The sequence below is a fragment of the Nicotiana tomentosiformis genome, chromosome 5 (assembly GCF_000390325.3).
Source record: "Nicotiana tomentosiformis chromosome 5, ASM39032v3, whole genome shotgun sequence".
Lineage (NCBI taxonomy): Eukaryota > Viridiplantae > Streptophyta > Magnoliopsida > Solanales > Solanaceae > Nicotiana > Nicotiana tomentosiformis.
In genome coordinates this window covers 46042749-46062294 of record NC_090816.1, presented here as the reverse complement: position 1 = coordinate 46062294, position 19546 = coordinate 46042749, and the positions used below count along the sequence as shown (strand labels likewise).

Sequence of the window (19546 nt, the reverse complement as noted above, 5' to 3'; positions counted from 1 at the left end):
AAATCTATGGTCAAACGGGTACGTAACGTATCGTGTCTACCAAATTGAGCTTTGTTATGGTCACACTCGACCCAATCGAGGTCACACGCGACCCAATCGAGTTCAAGTTGGCTCATTTTTTTATTATAATATTTAAGAATTATTAAATTCCAGACTTTAGGTATATCAATTAGCAATTCTTTCTATTTTAAAATTATAGAAGCAACTTTACAGGTCGAGCCTCTTGTCCAGATAGGTAAATATTCAGTTCAGGTCTATGTACATTTATTTGAATGAATTGATCATAAAAATGAGTTTTGTAACATGTACCCAAAAGGACGAAAAAATAAGGATGTGCAAAAAAAGATATGACACAACAGTATAAGGACTACGATCAGAATCTTAACAATAGTATTGTGCGATTTGTCCTTGGGTGCAAGATATAGGGTGTAGAGAATGTGAAATATAAAGTCCTTCCTTCTTATTGCTCCCTAGGGGTGCTAGTCCTCGTGACCTTGTGCATGGTCTCTAAATGGTCTTTTGTAGATGTGTTCTCTCTCCTTCTTGACGCCCATTACTATAATGACCCAATCGATCATTTTGACTTTTAGAATCACGTTCTTCTAAATAAAACTCTCCGTATGTGTTTTTATTAATTTATGACTTGCGGGTATGGTTGGTTCGGGATTTGGAAGTGTTCAGGTTGAAATCGGAACATTTGATTCCTTAGTTTGTCTTTAAAGGCCCAAGTTTGACTTCGGTCAATATTTTGAGAAAATAACTCCGGAATCGAGATTTGACGGTTCCAATAGGTTCGTATAATGATTTTAGACTTGGGCGTATATTCGAATCGGGTTTTGGACAACCCGGGAGCGTTTCGGAGCTTAATAGTAAAAATTAACTATTTGAAGGTTTAATGTTCTTTAAATTTGGTTTGGAGTAGGTTTTAGAGTAATTGAAGTCCGTTTGGAATTCCGAGCCTGAGAATAACTCTGTATGGTGATTTAAGACTTGCACGCAAAATTTGGTGTCATTCCGAGTAGTTTAAGTATGTTTCGGCGCGTTCGGATTAAGTTTGAAGAATTTGAAATTTCTAAGTTGAATCAATTTGGTTTGAGGTATTATTCTTAGTTTTGATGTTGTTTTACACGTTCTGAGGGTTCGAGCGAGTCCGTTTTATGATTTCAAACTTGTTGGTATATTCGGGCGGGCCCCCGGGGGCCTCGGGTGTTAATCGGACGAGGCTCGGACCAAGTTTGGACTTGGAAAGGACTGCTGAAGCTTCCAGCTTCTGCTGCAATCGCACTTGCAGTTAGGAAGTCGCAGGTGTGAAGGAGCACGCGCAGAAACGGAAATGGCGCAGGTGCAAGAGCATTGGTCGCACCTCCGGACGCGCAGAAGCGGCCCACTTCACCGCAGGTGCGAAGCCAGACCAAGTGGAGAAATGCGCACCTGCGAGGCTTTTTCCGCAGGTGCGGAGCCGCATGTGTGGAGCCGCAGGTGCGGCTAAACCTCCGCAGGTGCGGAAATGACTGTTGGGCAGAATGTTAAAAAGGGGCGAGGTTCAACCATTTTAGTCCGTTTTTCCTCCATTTTTGGGCGAATTTGGAGCTTTTTGAGAGGGGATTTCAACAAGCAACCTGAAAGTAAGTTAATTCTACACACTTTGAGTTAAATACATAGATTATGGGTAGATTATAACCTGTAAATTATGAAAATCAAGGGTAAGAGGAAAAACCTAGATTTGTATAAAAATGGGATTTTAACCACGAAAATGATTATGGAATTGGATGAAAATTGTATATTTGAGTTTTTGAGGTTATGGGTAACGATTTTCTCCAAACAATTTCGGAATCCGGGCACTTGGGCCCGGGGTGAATTTTAGAAAATTATCATTTTTTTTTATAGGGTAATTTATTTAATAGTCTAATTTTGAATTTTTGAGCATGTATTAATTATTTTATATAACTTTTGGATAGTTTCGGATTTTTCGGCACCAAATTGAGATTTTTTGCGATACTGTGATCAGGAAGTGGGCTTTGAGACAAGGTAAGTCTCTTTCCTAACCTTGTAAGAGGGAATTTACCCCATATGTGATTCATATTAATAATTATTGCTAATTGTGGGGGCTACGTATGCACGAGGTGACGAGAGTCCGTGCGTAGCTACTAATTATGTTAATGTTCGGGTAGTTTAGGACTCAAATCATGAATTACTTGTGATAATTGCTCCTTTTATTTAATTAAATTACTGAAATTATATTGTAAATTGTTTAAGAAAATAGTAAAAGATCGAAATTTCACATACTCGAATTTTGTGTAAATTATTAAATTATTAATAGAGATTGAACATCCTACGTGTTAATATTATAATAACTTCTCATTCTGAAGGTTCATAAGAAAATGTCCTCCTTTCTTGTGGAGCGGGCCGAACGCTTCGACAGTATAGATGCATCTATAGATCGCGCCACACGTCCTTCGGCAGTGTACATGACGCTCTGGATCAGGTCGTACGACCTCGGCAGAAATCGTGCCTTGTAATAATAATTACACGATACCTTGATATTTTAATTGTTGCTTGTGAAGTTAATTGATAAATTAGAAATTATTGAAATGTAAGAAATTAATTATTTCTGCTTGTTAAGAAAATTATTGTTGTTCATCTAAAAATCATGTTTAATTCAATGTATTCTATTGTAATATTATTGACCCATAGTGAGTGTCAAAGTCGACCTCTCGTCACTATTTCTTCGAGATTAGGCTTGATACTTAATGGGTATACGTTGTTTACGTACTCATGCTACGCTTGCTGCACTTTTTGTGCATGACCTAAGACAGGTACTATCGGAGGACCTATCAGCGCGCACCCACGTTATCCCGAGGCTTAGTGGTGAGCTGCCTTTCTGAGCCGGTCTGCAACAACTAGTGTCTCTTCTTGTATTTGTATTCTGTCTATTTTATTTCAGACAGTATTTAGAATTTTGTATAATCTACTAGATGCTCATACACTTGTGACACCAGGTCTTGGCACACACTAGTAGAATTTGTGAATTTAATTATTTTAATTGGGTTTAAATTTATCTTATTTTCTCATATCTTTATTAATTTCTTAAAAATTTCAAAAAGTTTGATTACTCGGAAATTTTTTAAAGGAATGAATATATGTTTAAATCATTAGTTGGCTTGCCTAGCTGGGTTGTTGGGCGCCATCACGACCTATAAGTGACTTTGGGTCGTGACAATTACGGAAGGGGACAACGAGGGCTAGACAAGAAAGACTGCAAGTTTCTAGGGTGACAAGTTTCTGAAAAAGGGGTGCACATATTTGTATGGTTGAATATAGATGTTCATAACACGCAGCGGAAGACAATAACAATCCTAAGCAAATTTTTTCGTATTTAAATTTTATTTACATGTCAAAGATCGGATCTAAGACGTACCTGGTGAAGAGAGTCTTGATTCAAAAAATTTCGATAGTGCGAAGACTCCATGCGTATCCACACCGAGATCGATCCTTGCTATCAACGCTTTGATCAATGAAACCCGTGAACAAATTGAACGAAACATTGTGTTGAAATTTGTTCAAAAATCTCAATTCAAAGATAGAAGAACAAGAAACACTTTTCTTGTAATTGTATTTTTCTCTCTTGGCTTTGTATTGCACTCTCACTTTAATTTCAGAAAGTGGGTTATCTTCTCAAGACTTGGTCCTCCAATTTTTTTTTTCATCACCCTTTATATAGCATCACCTATAAACTATTTTTCTATTTGGTTGAGGTAATAATTTATGTAGGGTAAAAGTTTAATTCCATAATTAAACTTTACCTTCAATTTTCGTTGGAAAATTTCAATACCAATTAAAATGATTGCCGGCCGGCCGTGGTTAGTCCTTATGGACTTTCAATTGCTAATCCAATTCATAATTGGATTTGTATTTTCCTGTAGGAAAACTTAATCCCATTTCAAATGGGTTTCATGAAAGCCACACGTCACTTTCTAATTCAATTCTAAACTAGATTATAGAACTAACTAATTAATATTATATATGCAACTTAATATTAATCCATATTAATTATATATATGCATATATTTCAACTAAGAGATATAATTTAATTTTCTATTCCAAATAAAAAACTTCAATTTGTTCAAAATATTAATTATATCCTCTGTGTTAGCAAAGAATATAATAATATTTTATTTGGACTAATAACTAAATTTATTTGACTAATTAAATTCTTTAATTTAATTATCAAATAATAAAGTAATTAATCCTTTAGCAAAGATCAAAATACTCGTTAGTGTGCGACCCCATAGGTTCAATACTAAGCCGATAGTAAATTGATCACGTCAATATACTAATCAAGGATGGCGTTTAGCAACACTCCTTAACGACCGGATAGAATATAAGTATACAATTTACTCTCAAGAACCCGTAGAAGAATAATGTAGTAATTCCTTCTGTACTTATAGCTCTGGATCACCCTAAGATATGGTTCAACTGTCAAATCCTAATAGGCGACCAACTATGTATTCATGTCAAATATAATCGATCATTAAATGACTTAAGAAATTCTTTTCTTCTTTCATTCAATTGCCCTGGCCAAGGTCTTAATTTGATCGTTTATAATTCACGACAACATGGAACTTAAACCCATTACCAAGAGTTGACAGATTCCATCTTGATTAATCACTAATTCTACAAGCATTTAATCGTACCAAATATCCTTTTAACTATCGCCCTAGGGTCATAGGTGTCTAGTATCAAAGCATAATAAATAAGTTGTTAATTACTATGATGATCTGAGGTCAAAGGAAACTCTTACATCACATTCTTCAAGAGAATATCCTATTGACAGTTTATGGTAATTCTAACCATTAGGAATTATTCAATGAGTCGGTCCAATCATCATATCTCAATATGCATTATCTACCTATGTGATTTAATTAATGAGATCAACTAATCTTTATCCCATAAAGACGATCACATAAATATTGCTCTAACCGGATTACCAATGTCCAAATTAATAATCCTACGATCAAGAACAAATTTAGAATAAACTATAAGAAACTTCACTCTCATAATAGTGATCTCCATCACGATGACAAGTCTCAAAATTTAATCAAGGACATTATCAAATTAATCAAGCAATTGATAATAATTATGATAAAAAAAATATCAAATGCCATATATTTTTATATCAAATAATGTTCACAAAAATATGTTCAAATCATCACATCTGAGATTGGATCTAGGGTATATCTACTATATCCCTAACAATCTCCTACTTGCACTAGAGCCAATCGCTCTTGTACTTCATTCCCAATTTCCACTTGTTATTGTCAAACTCTTTTGTGCCAAGAACTTTAGTGAATGAGTCTGCAACATTTTTCTTTCCATCAATCTTTTAATCACGACGTCTCCACGTTCATTGATTTCTCTTATCAAGTGATACCTTCGCAAAATGTGTTTGGATTTGAGGTGTGATCTTAGTTCTTTTGTTTGAGCAATGGCTCCAGTATTGTCACACAACAATGGAACTGCACCTTCTATTGAAGGAACCACACTAGTTCACTTAAGAACTTTTTCATCCATACAGCTTGCTTAGCAGCTTCATTAGCTGCTATATATTATGCTCTAGTCACTAAATCAGCTACGGCAGCTTGTTTGGAACTTTTCCAACTCACTGCACCACCATTTAAGGTGAATACATAACCAGAAATAGATTTGCTATCATCTCTATCTGAATAGAAACTTGCATCAGTATACTCTTCAAGTTTCAACTCAGAATCTCCATAAATGAGGAATTGGTCTTTAGTTCTTCTTAAGTACTTAAGAATGGTCTTCACCACCTTCCAATGTTCCTCGTCAGGATTTGCCTGATATCGGCTAGTTACTCCTAATGCATAATCCACATCAGGACGTGTACATGTCATGGTATACATGATAACTCCCACTACACTAGCATATGGGTGCGTTCTCTCTCTTAACGTATTTTAGGACAATCCTCCATACTGAGAGTAATTCTAGTGCCTATTGGTAGATAGCCTCTTTTGGAATTATCCATATTATACCTCTTTAAGATGGTATCAATATAAAAAGACTGGTAAAGTCCAAGCAACTTCCTCGATCTATCTCTATAGATCTTTATTCCCAATATATAAGTTGCTTCTCCCAAGTCTTTCATGGAGAACTATTCAAATAGCCAAATCTTGATACTTTGCTATGACGGTATATCATTCCCTATGAGTAATATATCATCAACATATAGTACTAAGAATATAATTATGCTCCTACTAACCCTTTTGTACACACAAGGCTCTTCTTTGCATCTAACAAAATTGAACTTTTCAATTGTCTTGTTAAAGCGAATATTCCAATTTAGAGAAGCTTGCTTTAGTCTATAAATGGATTTTTGTAGCTTGCAAATCTTATTATGATCAGGCGGAGATGTGAGGTTGTGTCATGTACACATCCTCTTCTAGCTCACCATTAAGGAAAGTCGTTTTCACATCCATTTGCCATATTTCATTGTTAGAACCTTGTGTCGCCTCTTCATAGGTCTTAGGGTCATCATCATTACGATCAACCTCATTTGATAAATCATCTTGTTCCATTAGACTTAATCTAGTTGGTACATGACGTTCTCGTGTAGGCCTTCTAAGAGGTTTTTGTACAACTTGCTCACTTTGTGTTGGATTAGGTTGTTGTTCAATTTGGTTTGGAACTGGTTCATTAACCTGTTCTTGAACTATATTTAGTTCTTGAACTTCAACCGTTTAAGATGGAAACTTACTTGTCAACTTCAAAACATCCAATAAAGGTTCTTCAACTTGTGTCTCATGATTTTAATTTTGTGTTGATTCATTAGTTTCTTGAACTTCATTAAGTTCTATTTCTCCACTATAATTTCCTTCCAAAAGAAATTTTCTTTCCAAAAAGGTTGCTCCTCTAACCACAAACACTTTATGGTCAGAAGGGTGATATAAATAATACCATTATTTCTTTGGGATACCCAAAGAACCTACACTTATCAGATCTTGAGTCAAGTTTATTAGACTGCAGTCTCTTAACACAAGCTGGACAATCCCAAACTTTAATATGTTTAAAGTTAGACTTACGTCCTTTCCACATCTCATATGGTGTTGTAGAGATTGACTTAGTGGGAACTTTATTAAGTATATTGCGGCTTCTAAAGCATATCTCCATAAATTTATTGGAAGATCAGTGAACCCCATCATAGATCTCACCATATCTAATAAGGTTCGATTCTTTCTTTCAGACACATCATTGTGTTGTGGTGTTCCTGAAGGTGTCAACTATGAGAGAATCACATACTCTTTGAGATACCTAGTAAAATCTTTACTAAGATATTCTACACCTCTATCAGACCTTAGTACTTTGATACTTTGACCAATCTGTTTCTCAACTTCACTATGAAACCTTTTGAACATTTCAAAAGATTCAGATTTGTGTTTCATAAGATACACAAATTCATATCTTGACATATCATTAGTGAAGGTGATGAAGTAATAATATCTACCTCTAGCTTGAATTTTCATGGGCCCACAAACACCTGTATGAATTAGTCCCAATAATTCAAAAGCTCTTTCTCCACTTCCAATAAACAGAGATTCAGTCATTTTTCCTTTGAGACAAGATTCACAAGTTGGATATGATTCAAAATCATACTTGTCAAGGTACCTATCCTTGTATAACTTGTTAATTCTTTTCTCTCCAATGTGACCAAGCCTACAAAGCCAAATGTATGTATGATTTACTTGGTCATCTATTTTCTATTAAGACTAGAAACATGCATAATCGAATTTGCATTCACATTAGGTAAGATATAAATATCATGTTGGAAATAGTCATTCACATATAAATCATTCGCATAATGAATAGAGCAAATACCATTGTCTATGTTAATGCGAAACCCACGCTTGTCCAATAGAAGCTGAAATTATGTTCAAAACAAATTTAGGAACATAATAACAATCATCCAGCATAAGTACTTTGCCCGAAGGCATTATTAAAGAAATTAATCCTATAGCTATAGCTGTAACTTTTACACCATTTGCAACTTGTAGATTAACTTCTCCTTTCTTTAGTCTCCTACTTATCTTGAACCCTTACAACTTATTACAGATGTTATAACCACTCCCAGTATCTAATACCCACAGTGAAGAATTAGTAGTAGCTAAAGAAACCTTGAAAATATTTTTCATTAATGTCTCACCTTGTTTCTTGTCCTTTAGAGTTGCAAGATACTCCTTGCAGTTTCTCTTCCAATGCCCTTCCTTCTTACAATGAAAACATTCAGCATCATATACTGACTGCAAGATCAAATCTTCATAAAGCTCTTTACCAAGCTTGTACCCCAACTTCTCATGTTCTTCGGTACGAACAATCACATGATTGACATGGGGTCAAACTGGAGAGTTTTCAATGTCTAACTGTGTATCAATCATCTTCTTAAGATATTCAATAATTGCAGTTGGATTCATATTCTGATGTTTCCTCTGGAGTTCAGAACTCATAGAAACGAGAATGATGCGTTTAATAGCAAGGCATTCTTCCAAGTGTTTCTGATAAACTTTGGTGCCTTGAACATCATTCTCTTGTGGGATTATCTTTGCAGGATTATCGATCACATCAATGAGCTTTTCATGCATGAGAATAATTCTCAAATTTCTATACCAATCATCAAAGATTGGTCCCACCAACTTGTTGGCCTCAAGTATTTCACGCAGTGATATAACAGACATATTGAGAAATTTAAAATATAGAAAAGAAAAGGCAATAATATAAGAACATATTTACATATATCATAAAGACATGGACTTTTATCTAAATGATATTTTCACTAATTATTTTAAACTATTTACCCTCATTATAGTTTAAGAAATCTTTATTTCTATTAGTGGAGTAAAGGAATCCCTTAACAATATGTATGAGCCTCTTGGAGGTCAAGTCATTTCCCACATTTATTTTAAAGATATGTACTCTTACTAATTGTATCTCCATACAATTTCCTTAAATAGCTCTATGTCAAATAGTCCCATGGTAGTCAGGTCGATCATATTGGCATAGTTGAGTTCAACCATCATGATAACAAAGAACTTATTAAATTTTATTCTCTCCGGGTAGTCCACGTGTCTAGTGTAAAATTGAATAATTCTTTCAATCCATGCATCTAATGCAATAAATAATTTTAACATATTCTCGAACTATAAGTCTCCTAGTTGTCAGGCTGTTCCTTATAAACAAGAAATAAATAAAATTATTTATTTTGATGGATAGCTTTACAATGAAATATCTTATATTTTATTATTTAAGAACTCAAATTTTAGTATGAGGGAATTATTATTAAAACAACTTCTAATAACAAGATGATCAAATCTTTTATAGCACATGAATTTAGTTCAAGTTGTCTACATCCTTGGTCCTAAATTAATTTACATCACATGTAATAAACAATTCAAAATTATGTAATGAACAAGCACGTGATATAAAAATGAAATTCAATATTCTTCTAACATGTTTATCCTATATATCACATATATCACATAAAAATAATTCATGCCAGAATATTATTATTAATTAACATCTCATGAACTAATAACAATTAAAATATCAGTAGAATCCAATAACCTATTATAGATTACCGTCGTATCTTATACAGAATTTTAAATTTAAGTTATGAACTATCTCAATAGTTTAACTTATATGAATACATATTTTATTCACAATAAAATAATATCAATCCATATGCATTCAAACAATTTGACTATTGCACAAGACACATGTATTATGGTTTGAAATATAATCTTAAAATATTTCGTAAATAAATTTTAGACACAATAAACCACGGCTCTGATACCACTGTAGGATTGAATATAGATGTTCATAACACGCAACGGGAGACAATAACAATCCTAGGCAGATCTTTTCATATTTAAATTTTATTTACATGTCAAAGATTGGATCTAAGACGTACCTGGTGAAGAGAGTCTCGATTCAAAATTCTTCGATAGTGCGAAGACTCTATGCGTATCCACACCGAGAGCGATCCTTGCTATCAACTTTTTGATAAATAAAACCCGTGAACAAATTGAATGAAATATTGTATTGAAATTTTTCTCAAAAATCCCAACTCAAAGATAGAAGAACAAGAAACACTTTTCTTGTAATTGTATTTTCTCTCTTGGCTTTGTATTGCACTCTCACTTTCACAAAGTGGGTTTTCTTCTTAAGACTTGGTCCTCCAAATTTGTTTTTCATCACCCTTTATATTGCATCACCTATAAACCCTTTTCCTATTTGGTTGAGGTAATGATTTACGTAGGATAAAAGTTTAATTCCATAATTAAACTTTACCTTCAATTTTCGTAGGAAAAATTCAATACCAATTAAAAGGATTGCCGGCCGGCCGTGGTTAGTCCTTATGGACTTTCAATTGCTAATCCAATTCATAATTGGATTTGTATTTTCTTGTAGGAAAACTTAATCCCATTTCAAATGGGTTTCATGAAAGCCACATGTTACTTTCTAATCCAATTCTAAATTAGATTATAGAACTAACTAATTAATATTATATATGCAACTTAATATTAATCCATATTAATTATATATATGCATATATTTTCATGAATCTTCCTACAACTTATATAACATCATACTTATACTTACCATATTATTTTCATCCCAAAACATCATAAGGATAATCTTCAAAAATAGTCCACACGCCTAACACGTTAACCTTTATCGTCAACCTCTTATTTTTCATGTTATCTTCTTCAATCCACTAAATTAGCACATAGATAAGCTTAACAACAGCAGCCACAACATAATCAAACTATTTATAATAATTTTCATCCACAACAAATCATATATATAGCCTCAACATAGCCCACAAAAAAAAAAAGATAACGATTCCTTATACCATGTCAATTACTATCTTTAAGATTTTAACTCAAACAACTCAAACAACACATGATTAAACTTAAGCACAACTAAGAACATGATTTACATACCGTAGGAAGTAGATACAACTTGAAATCCCCAGCTGGTGTAACTCACAACAACCCTCAATCACACCACAATACTATAGGAGTTGTATACTCTTCTTGAATCAAATTTTGTGTTCAAGTTGGCATGTAAACACTTGTATTTCGCCTTGAGACTCTAATATATGAAAGAGGTAATGATTCTTAGCTTAATCATAAATAACACCACGAAATTTGAGGTTACTTACCTTTGAACAACCCTCCAAAACATCCACAAGACGAAGAACTACGATCTAGCAAGCACCACGGGATTTCTAGCGTTGGATTCATGTTTTCATCTTAGGTTTTCACCCTAGAATCATGGATGAACCATTGGAAAGCATTTAGGAGGATTTAGGAACTATTTTGGACCAGAAAAATGAGTTAAAACGACGGAGAATTGACTTTAATACAAGCTGAAAATTTTCCCCGACTTTGTGGGTCCCATGGGTGCTGCTTGTGCAGTCTCGCAAAAATACGAATATATATCTACTTCGATATCATATCGACAAATGGTTAAATGCGTTAGAAACTAGACCCAAAGACCTTCAATTTGGTATATAATATGTCCCAAAAGACATCATAAAGCTTACAAAATATATTACTCAAAAAGCTTAATTACAAGGCAAATCCTTAGTCGGTTTTTTCCGCAACTTAAATCCGATTTTTTCAAACTTTATATTTCATATCCAAACATCATATATAGTCATATCATGACCTTAAACTCATTTAAATCATGATTCACAAGTTTTATATTTATCTTAACTTACTTAAGACTTTGGTAAACCTTTCTTATCCTTGTAGAAGAATTTCGTCCTTTTTGAGCTTACCTTAGATAATCCTATAATGATAGTGACGTTTGAAGTACGGGGTGTAACAACATGTCCCCGAATGATAACTCTTAAAGGCTTGCAAAAATGGGACGTAACATCATTAAATCACTTCATATACTTTCAAAGAGGATCTCATTTTCAAGCTTACATCAATTGACTTACGATGGGGTGTAAAAAAAACCTAGAACGTGAAGTTTAGCTCGACGCAAACATGATAGCCAAACAATCAATCATCCAAAAAAAACATAAAATTTACTGAGTTTGGCAGAAGAAAAGATGAAATTCTACCTCCGTGGCTACTCCTTGCTCTCCAAAATCGAATTCTCCTTAATAAATTAGGTTTTGTGCCTTTTATATGCATTGGGGGAGGGGGGGTCTAGGACACTAAAAGCTCTCTCCTAATCTCGCTTAGAAAACTTTAACGGATCTGGCGTTATAGGCACCATCATACGTGACCTGGACGGCAAATTCTGCAGACCCTTAGATTTTAGTGCTACAGGCACCGACTGGTGATGACCTGAACGCTGAACTTTCGTCTCTAAAATTCTCCAAGTGTTTGGCGTCACATGCATCACCAAATGGTGGCCTGGGCAATGAATTAATACTTCGCTAATATTTCTTCAATTCTCGTTCTAACTTGTTCGTTTTTCATTCCAAATGCTTCCTACACAAGTAAATAACACAATTATGCTCAAAACTTCACAACACACTCCAATTATCACTATTATTATATTAAGATGTGAGGCAATTCATCATATTATATGTATTTTTAGCCAAATATCAAGTCTCATATGTGGAGCTTAGTCGTGTGAGGTTTACACCACCAAGCTCCGATTGTGTACCCTAAATATGCCTAATGCTCAACGTTCGGGGCTCGCCCAACAGTTCTTGTGCAAATTATGTATTGAATTTACTATTTAGCACTGGTGACTCTCAATATCCTTTAATAAATGAATGATTAAAGTTCTATTCTCTATAGGATTATGAAAATTGTGAATAACTCAAATAACTAACCATAGTATTGCCTATTTACTAATTGAGAATATCGTAAGGGTGAATATAATTTGAATATTTCTTCTGAAAATAAATAGCCAAAATTTATATATGTAGTTGTTAGATCTTCATGTCTCAGTTCTATGACTAATGAAATTATCATACTTTTATTATTTTGCTATTTAAGAGCAATTGTCTATTTACTTATGAGGGAGTAATTTTTTAAATTAGTACCGATAAAATTTATTGAGTATTTATTTTTGAGGAGGTAAAATATGTAGTTTGATAATACGAAAAAGGGCCAAAACTACCCCTAACCTATTCACTTTGGTTTAAAAATACCCGTCGTCCACTTATTTTGTTAAAACTACCCTCACCGTTAAAAATCTTGTCCATTCATGCCCTTATTTCTAACGGACCTTTGCTGAATAAAAAAATATTTTATTATATATGACGTGACAATTGCTTATTGGTCAAATTAAAAACCCATTCTAACCCAAGTCCGATCTAATAACCTACCCATGGCCCATCTTAATCGTTCCAACCCGTTAAACCCCCTTTAGCCCCTCAAACACCTGATTCCTAATCCGAACTCATGATCCAATCGTTATTTAAGTTTCATTTATCAAAATTTTATATTTTTTCTTTTTATTAATTTATTATTGGGTACCCTATCCCTTTCCATGTTCTTCTTCCCCAACTTAATCACCGCCGACAGTTTTCTAACCAAATCACTGCCGACGAACTATGAAGCTAATTTGCTCACATGTTTTTAATTAACTCCAAAAAGCTACATGGTGGCACAACAAATATATCTTTGGCAGATTAAACCATAATATTTTAAAATGAACTATTAATTTAATTCCAAAGAATACCAGATTTCACTTAGAAAATTAATTTTACAACAAAATATTAATTTAAAAATTAAATTAAGGCCGAAAAATCTGAGTGGAGATTTGTGGGTGTTGAAGGATGAAGATCTGAAAGTTGAAGTTGATGGTGGTCCTCTATCGGCAATGGTGAGTTATTGTACTTTGGTCATGGAGGGGGATGATTAGAGAAAATGTGGAGTGGGAGGGCAGGGATGGAAGAGGACAAGTTGAGAGGTGACGTTATGGATTTTAAAAAGCGGGTCATGGGTCGAATATGAATATTTTGGGTTGGCTAATAAGTGTATGTGAGATGAGGTTTTAATTTAAGCCAATAGGTAATTGGCACATAATAAAAAAACTTTTTCTTAATAATAATAGGGCCGTTAGTTTCCGAGGCATGAATGAGCCACATTTTTAACGGCGAGGGCAGTTTTAACAAAATAGCTGAACAAAAGGTATTTTAAAACCAAAGCGAATAGGTTAGGGGTAGTTTGGCCCTTTTCCGTTGATAATATTTTTTAACAAAGTGTGATTTTTAATTATTTTAAAGTTAAGATGCTATAATTTTTATTTCATAGTAACTTTGATACCATTACATTGTTTATACTTGTAAAAACATGCTAGATATCTTGTTTTCTTTAATTTTTAATTTTCTTTAACTTTTAATGTACTTTTTATATTATTGTGTTATTATACTATTCTGAATTAAAGAATTTAAATATTTGTGCTTACGCCTCATGTCTCGAAGCTTATACCTCGTTGCGTATCAAGTAAAGATCCCCGCCTCACGCTCTCGCCTTTTAAAATACTAAGGAGTCCACCCTCGTATAGTCATCCGACCTGCCTTCAGATTGATTATTTAGAACAATTATCTGAAGCCACACTAATGACCGTCTTTTCAATGAAATAGGTGCTAAGACAATCAATTATCTTCTTGTGAAAATGGTTGATATTAATAAGATCACTCGTGGGAAAAGTTCGCCAAAGATGTGTTCATGTCACTAGCACAGTGCCCTAATGATAAGGTGGAGCATCAATGCCATGCTTGAGAAAATCGTTGGGTTAATGCCAGTCCTCGAATATGTGGAAGTGCTCTTCGTCATGTGGCTTGTTCGATGAAGATGTTTGTCTCTATTGCTAGCCTTTGATGTTCTGTTGAGGGGGGCTTCATCTTAATTGCTCGTCGTTCGAGTCTTCAACTAATTTGAATTATATTTTTCAGCATAAGTGCTTATATGAAGTAATTTTGACAATTGGTGGATAGCTAAGAAATAATTTAGAGACAGATGAGAATACGTTATAAAAGTTTTAAGCTCACTCATCATATGTATCTTAAATGTATTAATGTTGTAAAAGAAATGAGTACCGATAAATTTAAATTTGACTCGACATTACAGCTTAGTTAGATTATGTCTATTTGAGCTTCTGCTTAATCAATTTGACGTTTTTGAACGAGTTTTATTAGATTTTAATCTCCTATATAAAACCAAGAAAGTTGTACAAACCATTCCCCGAATTATCAAATACTTAAACCTTTTAGCAAAATTTGAGTTCTCCAATTCAAAGAAACATTAAAAGAATCACAAAACAGACTATTATCATCACATTCTACCTCCCTCAAAAATTGAAAAAAGAAAAGGCAAAAAGAAATGGAATGAATAAAAGAAGAAAATGATTCTGACAGATTGTTCTAGCATAATTCCTTATATAACAAAAGCCAACCAAATTGCACAACCTTCTCATCACTAAATGATCCAACTTTTCAAGATGCTATCACATTGAATCAGTCTCAATAAGAGCCTACTGTTGCTTGCACTCTGGTGGCCTCTCACCAGACTGACCATCTCCTGCTGCAGGTGCTCTTCCGCTCCTCTGTGACGATGGAATATCAACAATTAGGTACGCCGAACAAAAAATCTTAGACAACGTCAGGAACAGACATGAGATTGTGGATCATACCTTGCGCACAGCAGATGTCTGCAGTGACGTTTCAAACAATGGAGAAAAGGTGTTAGCTTTCCTAATCATAAACTCCAAAAGATAAATTTAGATGCTAAAAGTTGAACCGAGAAAAGTTAAACTAAGTACCTTCTTCTTGGTCTTAGTCTCATCTTCATCCTCCTCTTCGTCCTCATCTTCTTCTTCATCCTCCTCATCCTCGTCCTCATCATCCTCTTCATCATCATCTTCATCCTCGTCATCTTCCAACTCAGCATAATCATCCTCAGCAGCTTCCCCGGTGAACCATGACACTGCATGTGGAATGATTTTATCTCGGATTGTTGACCTTCATAGACAATCAGGAGCAAAAAACAAAGATCAGCATCTGCTTTCAGTCATAACTTAAACCATGGGTGGTGCTATATTCTCCCAGATGAAAATGTCTCTGTAAAATTGATGTCAGATAAGACTTACCCAATATCATAGTCTTGTTCCATCAAATTTTGAAGTTCTTCAGCCTGTCACAACAAGTAAAAGGAAATAGTTATATATTAAATTGAACTCAAAAGAGAAATGGTATAAAGAAAATATAGCAGTAACTTACAGCATCTTCATCAATATCCTCTTCGTCCTCTGGCACTTGAGGTGGACTAAAGAAGTTGAAGAAACTTTCACATTGTTCCGTTTTAGTGATAGGCTTGGCATTCTTTGACCCCTTCTTCGGCTTCTTTTTTAGAATCTTTTGTGTCAAGCATTTTCCTGGATACCATTCTATCTCAGTCCTACAGATGGTGGAGCAAAACATGAGATACCCCTGGCAGAAAATAATCACATTAAATCAATCGAAAACTCTGCTTTGCCGGTTATGGCATGATGATGACATACGCAATTGCCTTCTCCAAGATTGGTTCATCTTCATCAATCATGTGATATGTCTTAGTCAGCACAGAGTTCTTGAAGTAGGGATTATTCTCAAAGAAAAAGTCAAGCTTAAAACCCTTTGGTTCATCAATCCTCGACCACTTTATATCCCTGAGGAATTTGAGAGCTTCTTCATCTCGCTCGGTGATCTGTACTTACAGAATAGATCAGATTGACATAAGTGGACTGACTGTTACCAAACTGTTCTGGGAACTACTTTAAAGCACCTAAACCAATAAATACCTCCTCAGCAAGCACTTCGTTATTCTTCATAGCAGTGAGCCAAAAATCAGGGACTCCTTTCTCTATTAAGAGCCAATTTCATTAATATTTATCGTACTAGAGCAACAATCAACTCATGATTGATATTTAACATACCCACTGAATCTTTATCCTCCTGCTTGTCTGCTGCTGCAGCCTCAGTTGTAGCCCCATCGACTTCAACAACCCCATTCACAATTTCAAATCTCTGCAAATGTGTAGTTAACAACATTAGTTATACATCACAATACCATAGAATCAATGCATACACTGTACTAGTGCTAAATGTATCCACAGACCTTTGTGTATAGTGGTTGATACAACTTCTGGTACTTGGCTTCAAGTGCAGCTCTCTCTTCAAAAAATTTTGCCTCCAATTCATCATGTTCAGTCTGCACAATTAAGAAAGTGGAAGAACTCATCACCAAGGTCACAAATACAAAAAATCATACAAAGGAAAACCTATAGAAAAAATGAAAGGCAACATTGCATACAGTGTATCTAAATTTAACTTAATGTTAAACATGTAAACTGACGCACATTAAAGAGAGTAAATCAAGGAGGTACTAAAGCAAACAATAGAGACTGCTGACTAATACAAGTGATCCATATTATCTGCAATGTAGCCAAATATACACCCATAAGAAAACACAAAGTCTTATTTTAAGAGAAAGCTGCACAGTGTTTACTTTAAACCCAATGGTAATATTAGAAACCATCGGACTTGCATAATATCTCCACTTCACAATAAGATGCAAAATTTGTGTTTCACTCAACAACACAAAGAACAAAAAAGATATTTGGTGTAACATCAGAAATGTAAAACATTCAACGATAGATGGCATTTCATGGATGCTTGTTCAAATAAACAAGCTCCCAGGCTATATCATGCACCACATATGACAATCCAAATGTCAAAGAGTAAACAAGTTGTGCAAAAACCAAATGCAGATCTTCTCGTTCAGTAAAAGTTCTACAATGACAATGGGTCTTGAACGAGAGCCACAACTAGCTTATAATATCATTAAATAATGAAATGCTCTTCAAGCAGCTAAATCGCATCCTAATTTACTTCAAGGTCTTGACATCATATTTAAAACAATTTAGAAAATTAAAAAAAAATGGCATGGTTTGCAGAAACTGTTGAGACCCAATGAAAAAAATTAAACAGCAATTAGTACATGCCTGAATCTCCCTCAGAACCTCAACACGTTTTCTCACATTCGGGGACAAACTTTCAAGCACGTTTGAGTGCTTCCCAGTAAGATCATGAAGTTTATTCTGCAGAAACAAACCGCAAAATCAGCCCAAGTTACTTAAATTTACAACATTAATTACACCTAAACATATAAACAAGCTCGAAAGATCAAAGGAAGAACAAGAAAAGAACTCACTTTGAGCACATTGACAAGGTCTGCTCGGTCCCCAGCATTCAAAGCTACACAAAACATTATCAATTAGGTAAATTCAAACCCCATTTAAAGTTTAACCTATTTTGCCGAGACCCACATGAATAACTAGTACTAAACCCCATTTAAAGTTTAACCTATTTTGCCGAGACCCACATGAATAACTAGTACTAAACCCCATAAAAATTTAAGCATTTTTTTTTGTACATAAATATTTAAGCTTTTACTGATAAGAAAATGAATCTTGGACATAACTCAATCCCAAAAACTAGCTTTTGAGGTGAAGATTGCCTAAGACCATACAAGAAAACATATTACCACGTCCCACACCGATGTGGGAGTCTAACATTTACAGAGAGCCATATATCAAAATAGTATATACATAAAAATTTAAGCTTTTACAGAGACCCAGATATCTAACATAGAAGTAAAAGGATAAAAGTGGATTCTTGATAGGGTTTAAAACCCTTTGAATAAACGGGGATAAGGGATTCTTACCAGCAGTGAGATCAGCAACATTGAAGTTGTCCTTAGTGTTGCTCATTATTATGGATTGCGCAGAGGAGGAGCAATGAGGAAAGAGAGAGTTGGAGAGAGAAATGCCTTAGCAACGCAACGCGCCTCAATTTAAGCTCTTTTGCTCCCTCCCTCCCTCGCGCTTACTCTCTCAGAAAACCTAGCTGCTTAGCTTCACATTTATATTGACGGTCAATATAACGCCGTGTTTGGATTCCTAGGGATTTGGGGGTATTATTCTTTCCCATTTCCCCCAGTTTTCTTTTCTTTTTTTAAAATGAGAAATTTGAATTTTGATGGATAGTAGGACGTTCTTATACATTTGTCCACTCAGCTTATATTACTAGTTTTAGTGTAAGTGTGTTGCACGTGTTCATAGCGTCAACCAATATAAAACGTATACAAGACGAATATATTATTAGAAAATAGTAGTGATATTAAATTAAATGTAATACTTGTCTAAATGATGCAAATGAATGTTATTACATTGAACAATAGCTAAATTCAATATTTTCTGATTGATGAATTTAGTTGAGTTAGTTATACAGTATTTGTAGTTATAAATATCTTACTATATAAGATACAAATATGTTATGTGTTGCATTTTACCTAACATCTCTTTATAAAATCATCTTTATATGTCTAGTTTTAACATGGTATAAAATTTATTTTTGCAACTTAAGTATTTTTATGTGCTCATTAAAAGTTCATCACATAATATGTTATAAGCTAAGTGACATTTTCTTGAGTCAAAAAGAGAAGAAGCCTATATTCAT

General features: G+C 34.3%; 2 protein-coding genes across 2 annotated transcripts; both read right to left on the bottom strand.

Annotated features, from left to right (window-relative positions):
* Positions 1-5606: 5606 nt before the first annotated feature.
* Positions 5607-5912, bottom strand: LOC138892279 (secreted RxLR effector protein 161-like). Its single transcript, XM_070175984.1, has one exon. The coding sequence runs from the start codon at positions 5910-5912 to the stop codon at positions 5607-5609; it is 306 nt and encodes a 101-aa protein (XP_070032085.1).
* A 9305-nt stretch (positions 5913-15217) lies between these two features.
* Positions 15218-18935, bottom strand: LOC104121605 (nucleosome assembly protein 1;2). The gene is made up of 12 exons (XM_009633633.4): positions 18753-18935; positions 18240-18283; positions 18031-18126; positions 17145-17237; positions 16963-17053; positions 16828-16889; positions 16549-16733; positions 16268-16445; positions 16138-16181; positions 15811-16009; positions 15682-15699; positions 15218-15594 (listed from the first exon to the last, which is right to left on the bottom strand). Exons 1-12 carry the CDS (start codon positions 18796-18798, stop codon positions 15523-15525), a joined length of 1128 nt encoding a protein of 375 aa, XP_009631928.1. The 5' UTR covers positions 18799-18935; the 3' UTR covers positions 15218-15522.
* Between the last annotated feature and the right edge of the window lie 611 nt (positions 18936-19546).